Consider the following 9,768-nt stretch of genomic DNA (forward strand, 5'->3'; position numbering starts at 1 on the left):
GCAGGTTGCTCCCCTCCACACATATCCAGCAGCAAAATTCCTGTTTATATTTAAATTCCCCTTGTACTAATAGTTTTGTTTTTTTGCTTTTCTTGATGGTTTTACTTCATTCTCCATTTTCATATTTGTTCCTCCCAATTGCTCAAGTAACATCCTTTTCTCCTAAAATAAAGATCTCATTGGCAATAGTGAATATCAGAAAATGTTTTATTAAAAAAATTTTCTGATTACATTTTGTTGGATGAAAGGTGTAGATATTAATTTCAACTAATGGAGCTATTGTTAACATGGCCACTACAAGCAATTTCACAATAACAATGTTCTTTAGGTGCCTGATTTCACTATATGATTCATCAACTTCCACCTCGGTCACCAAACCTTTGCAGAGGTGGATTGTTTTCTATGGGGATACAGTAAAACTTTCCTACTATCAAATACATCTTTGAAAAAAGATCAGATACATGTTCAATTATTGTACAGAAAAAACCACTTTGAATAAAAAACAGTATATATTTATTTCATGTAAATTAAAATTAAAAAAAAAAGAAAATTAGTTGCTAATTCAAACGACTTTGTAAAAATTCCGGTTTTTTTTATTGTTTTCCTGAAAATAAAACACTGTCCACTATGTTCATAATTGAATAAAAAAAAAAATACTATACTAATGTAATCGATCAACAAAATAAGAAACTAAAATTACTGTACTATACTAAAATGCAATAAAAAACAATGCACACTTCAAAAATATTAATCAAAGAAGCTACTGTATACAAGATTATTAATCAAAACACATGTACAAAAAATTATGTAAAAATCAAATACGGATACGTACAATTTATTTATATGTAGATTGTTTAAAATAGCTGTTTAATTTAGTTTGAACTCAAAGTCCTGATACATATTTTTTCAATAAGCGACTGCACTTCTGATTTTAAAATAACTCCTGGTAATCCTTTTTGTAAGAAATATTGCTTTAATTTTCTAACCTCTTCTGTCACTTCCTTACTCGTAATGGTAAATCCAGGTTCATCTCGTCAGCGTCATTGTTGCTCGTTCTGGAAGTAATAGAGTCTGAGGCAGCAACAAGATCATAAATGTCAGTTGTACTCTTGAGCATATCATCAATATTTTTGGGTACTCTTGCAGTTTCCAAGCAGTTCAATAAGTTCTTGTAATTTCACTCTGTTCCACAGAATTTTCATTTGGTTCAGTAAAACTTTCAGTATTGGAATTGCAGTTAAGTTTATGGAGATTTAATACCGGCGTTAGTAGTAGTAACTTGCTTTATTGTCATACTAATCCATAAAACTGCAACCAACATTCTAATGCTTTTAGAAAACTCATCAGCATCTGTAACTTCATTTATTGTTGACACCGTAACACCTTTTTTCTGTACTGAATTTTAAAGTTTGACTGATCCTCCAATCAAGCGGTTGACAATACTGCATTAGTATTTGGGGAAAGAAATATCAATTTTATATTTTTTAAGCTAAGAAGTATGACTTCCTATTTTTGCCTTCCCATTCTACGATCAAAAGTTACCAACCAGCCCATCATCCAAGATTTTTTATTTGAATACCATTCAATTTCTAATGAATTTATGTTTATGCCCTTAAAACATTGTGGTTTTGCAAATTATTAACGGTTTTTCAAATTCACCTAAGATATTAACAGCAAACATAAGTCAGTCTTTCTTTTGATTTCTTCCTTCCTATACTCTTTCTAACACATTCTTTTACTGGCAAAGCCCAGAAAAAACCAGTTACATCACAATTAAAAATATTTATTTCATTATAACTCTCACATATTTCATTTAACTTTTCCTTCCACCCAAGACACCAACTTCTCATCTACAGCCCTAGGTTCACCACAAATATTTTTAAATGAAACGTTATGTCTAATTCAGAATTTATCTAACTATACCCCAGTTGCTTTAAACACATCATAACTGAGTTCTTTAGCAATTTCTAGGGCTTCCTCATGTAACAAAGTTCCAGAAACTGGAATGTTATAAGCATGACCCCTGCAAAACCACTCATAAGTCAAATTCTCAACCATTAGGTCTGTTGTTTTAGGAAATGTATGTTTGCTTTTTAAGATATCACTTGACTGAGTTTTCCCAACATCAAAATGTTTTGCCATATCTTGCACACTGTGAGTTTTTCTTATTCATAAACATTGTTACTTTTTCTTTTACTGTCAAGCGTTTCCATTTTTGAGATATTTTAAGTTGTGGTAACGATGGTTGTAACAATATTTATATATTTTTATAAAATACACAAAATTGAACATACAGTAAATGTATGTATAGAAAATTTGTATGTATGTAAACAAAAATACTACAAGTGTTCAATGTACAGTACACACTTGCACAACTGATGATAAATAACGCTGGATGATGAATTGATTGAAATCGTAGCATCAGCACCTAGGTGGGAAGTGATGCGATTCACAACAGATAAACAAATTAGTCATACTGAGAATAAAATAAAACAAGAAAAATTACAATTTTTATTCTTGTTGTTCATTTTTCAGAACTGACTGAACAGTTTTTATAGGTAAATTCATTGTCTGCATCCATTTACAAGTATTTTATCCGTTAATACCATTATAAAACTGCCAGGGAATCTAAAAGTGGCTGGTATTAAGAGGAGTCCGTTAAGGCAAGTTCCACTGTATTTGAAAACAAAGTTCTATGAGAGAGCCAGCCTACCATGTAGGCTGGCTCTCTCTTTTACTAGGAAGTAAACGAGCACATACAAGAGGTCCAAGTCATGACCTCTTACAAAGCCATGCATTCATTCTCTTCCAATATAATTAGAAAAAAATGGTGGAAATTTTTTTTTAAATTAAATTCAACTTAAACATCAATAAGTTCTTTACATTTTTATAGTAATAATTTGTAAGTTTCTGTATACACAGTCTAATAATATCATTCATAAAACCATCAGGTATTTATGGCCGAACTGCTAACTAACTAGAAAAACCGCTTAGTTTCCTAGTGTATCTCCTGGACTTGATTGGTTGCTTAGAATTTGTGGAGTTTTTCATCCCAAACAAGTCCTTACAAAGACAGTTGCTTTAATATGAATTTGAATAATAAGCTGTAGATACCGGTGAAAATATTTTCCACCTATTTCACTGATCTACTCACATCTTTTAATAGAAAAATCTTATACTACTTACTTGCAGATGGAAATGAGGTGAAAATTAGACAGTTGTTGAAAATGCTGTTTGTGGAAATTAAAAATAAATGGATGTGCATATGTTGTGTGAAAGAGGGGTGGGTGGAACGGTGATTTACTTTATAAGAATATAAAATATAGTAGCTATTATAATATTAAATTCAACAAATTATTACCTATTCTTATGATTTAATATTGTTCAGTTATTTTGGTTTCTATAATGTAAAATTATTGAATTTCTTCAGCTAACTATTGATTTGGAATGTTTGGATGTTAATAATGTTATTACTATCATTATTAGTACTGATTGCCGATTGACTATATAATTATTTTATTTGTTATACTAATGAGATGTAATATTTTGGTTTATCAGCTCTTGTAGTCAAGTTTGCTGAATAAAAATAAATGATGAGACAATTATCTCTCTTAGATCTATGTTATATGTATTTGTACATACTGGCTACTTAACACTCTCCCATTAGGCTATACTTTGAACTAGTGGAATAGAAAGAAAAGAAGACCTTTCAAAGTAGACCTTTTTTTATATTAAATATTACTACTTCTGCTTGTTAGAAACGTAATTTTGTTTTTTATTCCAAAAGTTCTGAGTTCAAATCTAGGTTGGAGAAGGCATTTTTCATACTAAAGATAGAAAAAAAAACTTAAAGAGTCAAGCACAAGAAATTATCAATAATGTTTATGATTTTATGAAAAAAGAAGCTCTAAAAGTAGGTAAATTAAATGACAACGAACATATAATTGGCATTTAGAAATAGGAAGAAAGAACTACTGCTGCTTGTGGGATATCAAGAACACAGGTTGAAAAACTCAGCTTGTGGGATATCAAGAACACAGGTTGAAAAACTCAGAAGAGAAAAAAAGACATGGCTCTTCAATCAAAATCCCAATCCTGTTCTTTCAGCAAGCTGAAAAATATAAACGACGTTCAAAACCTGTCAGTGAACTGGACAGTCTTGATTTAGGTGTAGTTAAAATAACAGTTAACGAATTTCATTCAAAGAAGAATGAATTACATCCTTTAAAAAAAAATAAGGCAAGAACTTCAGTCATCTATTAATTTTAAATGCAGTGAATCAACTTTAACTGTTATTTTGAAAGAGTTAGGTTTCAAATGGTGTAAAACAGAAAACTTTTTATTGAGAAATCCAATATCAAGTGGAACAGAATTGAATATTTGCAGGCAATGGCTAAGTACAGACAAAGCAACACTATAATTGTTTATTTGGATGAAACATATGTTTTAAGTTTGCATTGTTTGACGGTCTATTGTTGAGGGACTTCATGGGCTGATTAATAATAGTAAGATAATAATAGAAACTTGGAAAGCCAGTTTGAAAAGTGGCGACTACCATGACAACATGAATACAGACAATTTCATGAAATGGGTGCGTGAAAAATTGATTCCAAATTTTCCACCAATGTCAGTAGTAGCTGTGATAATGCCCCTTATCACAATACAGGTATTGAAAAGCGTCAAATTCTAACTCCAGAAGAAAAGATATGATCAATGTTGGCTGGAGAAAAACCATATTCCATATAGTTCAAAAATGCTGAAACCACACTTATATGAATTAGAAAAGTTACATAAAACCAAAGTGCAAAAATATCACTTGGATGAACTTTTGAAAAAAACATGGGCATCTTGTTCTGAAACTCCCACTGTACCATCCTGATTTGTATCCAATCGAGATGGTATGTATGGTCAGCCGTAAAAGGACATGTGGCGAGTCATAACACAACACTTTCAAAATGTTGTTGAAAAATTAACAACAGAGAAAATTAATTCCATGAATGTAGATGACTGGAAACCTCTATTGTGAAAAAGTAAAAACATATTGAAAGAGTATAAAAAACTGGAACCACTGATAGATTTACGTTATACGTGTAGACTGACAGTGATTTGTTTACTGAGTAACTTGCAAGAAGTTTGAATTAGATACATGAAGAAAATTCAAGTAAGCTGTTGTTTATTATTAAAAATGAATAATTTAGTACAAATAAAGGTTATAAAAGAATTAATACACAATCTGCTCATGATGTCACAAGCTCGTACATTGGCTGGGCCTAGTATAATATAGTAGTATTACTTTACAGCCACTTCTTTACATCTGTTATCAAACAAAAACATACTACGCAAATCAATGATATGGAGAACATTAGATGAATTAGAAAAGGAATGATAGTAAATAAATTATAAAATTAACTAATAAAAATAAAAGTTTAATTGTACTGAATTATTTCATTTCACAATTTGAACAAAGTATGTAAATAAATAAATAAATAAAAAGTTTAAGTATAAAGAGTACAATGATATAAAATTTGTATTATTATATTTGTATAATAATTATTCAATAAAAATACATGTAATTTAAAGTTTACATCATTATACTCTTTATACTTATAACTTTTAAACAGCTTTTATTATTATATTTGTATAATAATTTATTCAATAAAAATATATGTAATTTAAGCTGTTTCAATAAAGTTCTTATCTTTTGTTTACTTGTCATATATCAATGATGGAATGATCGTATAACAATTCATGGAAGATTATTATGAGCGTGTGTATTTTCCCCAGATGTGTAACATAAATACTGATGCGATAAACAGCAACGACATGACCAAAACAGGAACAGGACCTCTGAAAAATAAATTCAATAAATTAATTTTTTTTCCACAGCTACTTCAATTTTCTTACTGAAAAACCCCACTTACTGACCAGTTAGAATTATTTATTTTCAAAAACATGAAAAGTAGCAGTGGTATCAACTGCTACGGTTATTGGGCAGTAATGATAATTGGTTAGTAGTACCAATTATTATACGTCCTAAGTTAAGTTGATAAACTCCACTCCTTTTCTAACTTGATATTTCTGTGATTATCTGTGATAACACAACATATATATAAAGAAAAAAAAATCATAATGCAAGTACTCTTCAGTTCTGTCTTAATTCAGTTCTAGTGTAATCAAGATAAAATTAATAATAATTATAATTTATTACATTTTGTCAACAAACATTTTTAATAGAATTTTGCTCTGGTACACAAAAAATTCAATAAAAATTATTACATTCATAAATCAACATTAATGTTAAATGTGAACAAATTTAGCTCATAGCATACAAGTAATTTTACAAGCATTAACCTAGTGGGTTACACTAATAAAGAAATATCACATGTTTACAACAGATCTTTAAGTCCTTGTTAATGACTCTTTTTTAATAGCCTTTATAATAGTACTATTTTCAAAATCAAGAGTTAAGGTTCAAGTCCTTAAAGGTTTCTTTTATATGGATTTGAATGCTAGGCTGTGGATACCTCTGTTCTTTAAAGGTACAACATTTCATGTTGTTAATGTCTATTAATATTCAATGTGAACAACGGGTTACACTAATAAAGAATATCACATATTTTTAGTAACGTAAAACATACATACACTCATTCATATATAAAATGCTTAAAAACACGCTTAATAAAAAATTTTTAAAAACATAATAAAAAATAAATTAGCGAGTAACAAATTAAAAATAAACCAACATATACAGTAATGTGATACTTTTTTCAGAAAAATGCAAGAAGTAAAAAATATTTACTAGGCAGGTCTTAATAATATTACATTTCTTCTATCAAAAAAGCACAGTTAGATTTTACAATATTTTTAATAATATTTTGTTAGAATGGGTAACCAACTTTGAAAGTTTTCATATAAATTTAAAAATCCATTGTTTAGATGACATAATTTCACATATGACTAATGTAGCATTTTTTCAGTAACATTCTTTTAAGTTAAACCAGCTGAAATCTAAATATGCCACTAAGTTCATGTTTTGTAACACAAAAATTATGGTACATGAAAAACAGATATCAGACTAAAATCAACTCAATAAAATAATACAAAGTTTACTTAAAAAAAAAAAACTATATTAAGTAACTTAGAATAAAAGTTTTCATACTAACACTTTGATACCAGGAGAATCATCAGTGTAAAACCTCCACATTCCTCCACTACCTGTTCCTGTGTTTCTATTTCTAGCAGCAGATGCAGGTGCTGTTTTTCTGAAAACAAAAATGGCCATTGTTAATTCATAATTGTATAAAAATATTATTAATAAATACATCCCAATGAAAATATTTTACAACATTCTGATAAGCTAAAATTACAATTTCTATGACTTTATTTGAAAATATAATCTGACATAAATAGCAAAGTTATTCCTAAAGTTGTTTTTGTGTACATTTTCTTAAGATACTGATTTTATTTTCTAAGAAAATAAAAGCTATAATTATCATAGATCAATCAAGTATGGCACAAATTTCTATAAACTTCTGCTTCAAAGACATAACCAATAGCATTCAGTTATCATAAAACCATAGCAGTTTATGATGCTTTTTTTACTTATCATTTACCAAACTTTAAAATAACCCCTAAACTTAATGAAGTAGCTTGATCCAGCACGCAAAAGCTAATTACCTGATAAGAGGCAAATCCTTTATGGGTTTTTTGGGCCTCTTTTACTTCTTTTTTTTATGGGAATTGTGTAGGCAGCCATTACGGTTCAATCTGTGGTACTTATTTCATCAAATGGCAGCCGCTTCTTTATTATAGTTCAATGGATGACAGCTTTGCTTGTAGGATTGGACAGACAAGTTTCTTTTTTATTTGGGATAGTAAGTAACAAAGTAGAAGCTATCAAGTAAATCCAGAACTTATACTCCAAAAATTTAAATCATTTCAGATGTTTATTAAAAAAAATTAAAAATCAAAAAATAATTACTGTATCAGAAAATAACACCTGTTTTTGAGTTTCAGAAAACTTCCATACTTTTCTAATAAATTATAATAAAATGTCACAGAATCTGTCTAATTTATATGTAAACAAAGATACATGATCCAACATCACAAATCTGAAAATTTGTATCAATTGAAATCAACATAATTTTTTAATGTCATGCAAATCAGATTCTGAAAACATAAAAAATAATTTGCCAGCATGATATATGGAAAAATGATTGTTATGAATTAAATTTTTTTTTTTTTTAATTTTTCTTTTTAAATATGGAATGCATTCTTCCTTTAGTTTATTACCCACACTTGTATTGTGTTTGTTGATTAGAGCAGTAAAATGAGATTTTCACTCAAGCAACCAAGTTTTGTTTTAGAACAAAATTTTATACATAGCTACAAGAATTATTTTCAAATGTCTTTCTGATACTTTTATACTGAATAAATAGACTATAAAACAATTGATTACTTTCATTTTTTATGAAATACTACTTTTCATGGCATTTTTTGGTAGGATATGAAATAATGCTCTCTCTGACTGCTACAGAATTATGGAATGTCACTGCATAAACTATCTTCACTGGATGGACTTCTAGTTCTTTAAAAATAAAAACAGTTATAAAAGTAATGATACTTAAAAAAAATTACTGCAAGGATTCCTATCATTTATTAAATGTACATGTATGATGATAAATGTTTACTTTAGTGAAAAACTATGGTTTGTTCCATTTTAATGACTGTGCATGCAGACAGATATAACAAAATTTAGAATAAGAAAATATGTTATTAAAGCAAATGAGTGCCAAAGTTGTAAATTTTAAGAGATTAACAATTTCTGGGAAATTACATAAAAAGAATTCAACATAAAATGAATTTATATACCTTTGTCTAACTGTGCCTGCTCCTGATCTTGGGGCAGCTGCTTTAGAAGGTGATCTTCCTCCAGCGCCAACGGCTGTAGAACTAGGTGGTGCAGGCTGAAAAAAATGGATACATACAGTACTTTATAGAATAAATATAAAAACTTAACTGTAAAACACATCTAACAACACTCATCAGTAGCTTATATTACAATAAAATTATACAATACTCAAAACTACAATAAAAAGTTTTGATATTAATTACATGCAACTATTATCACCAGATCTTCCAAACAGATAGTTACAAAAATACATTAAAAATGAATATTTTCTTCCGAAACTTAACCTTAATAATTTGAAACAAAAATCTGAAAGATTAATATTAATAAGTACGAACCATTTTTAGCAAACACAATTGCAAGTGCCACAGAGAAATGCCAAAATAACAATGTCAAACACGAACGTACTTTCCAGTAGTATTATTATTCAAACACACGACCTAAACACAACACGAGACAACCAGCAAGGAACCAAGAATTCTGCCAATCCAATCCACGTAGGCAGACATGAATTCCACGTCTGTGTTAAGTAAGCAATGAAATAATTTAGACGAAGTTCACAAATGGTTTACCGAGTCCTACATGAATATTAGTTTTAATATATTTATCTTTTTTTTCTTTATTTATTTTAAATTAATTCTATGTTAAAGTACTATACATTTAAATACGTAATAAAATTTTTATCAATTGGTAACCCTGATAATGTACAGTTGAGTTTTACTGTCAAATGTTTGTTGTAATAATTATATTTACAATATTTATGTATTGTGTCAAATAAATGTAATGTTTTAAAAAGAATATTTGTAAAAGAAAAAGTGTCTTATATAGTCTGTGTCTGATAAAAGGTGTGTGTTCATTGG

At 28.8% G+C, this 9,768-nt stretch overlaps 1 protein-coding gene across 1 annotated transcript; it reads right to left on the minus strand.

Moving 5' to 3' along the window:
• Positions 1-5,405: 5,405 nt before the first annotated feature.
• Positions 5,406-9,412, minus strand: Sec61beta (Sec61 translocon subunit beta). Its single transcript, XM_075355609.1, has 4 exons — positions 9,247-9,412; positions 8,872-8,966; positions 7,164-7,262; positions 5,406-5,847 (listed from the first exon to the last, which is right to left on the minus strand). Exons 1-4 carry the CDS (start codon positions 9,247-9,249, stop codon positions 5,760-5,762), a joined length of 285 nt encoding a protein of 94 aa, XP_075211724.1. The 5' UTR covers positions 9,250-9,412; the 3' UTR covers positions 5,406-5,759.
• Between the last annotated feature and the right edge of the window lie 356 nt (positions 9,413-9,768).

The sequence above is a fragment of the Lycorma delicatula genome, chromosome 2 (genome assembly GCF_047948215.1).
Source record: "Lycorma delicatula isolate Av1 chromosome 2, ASM4794821v1, whole genome shotgun sequence".
NCBI classification, from domain to species: Eukaryota; Metazoa; Arthropoda; class Insecta; order Hemiptera; family Fulgoridae; genus Lycorma; species Lycorma delicatula.

Bases quoted from the DNA above. Each gene is read 5' to 3' on its own strand.
- Sec61beta (XM_075355609.1), bottom strand. The intron at 7,263-8,871 runs GTATATAAATTC...TTTTGTTTTCAG, and splicing joins GCAGGCACAGTTAGACAAAG to AAAAACAGCACCTGCATCTG. The intron at 5,848-7,163 runs GTTAGTATGAAA...TTTATTTTTCAG, and splicing joins GATTCTCCTGGTATCAAAGT to AGGTCCTGTTCCTGTTTTGG.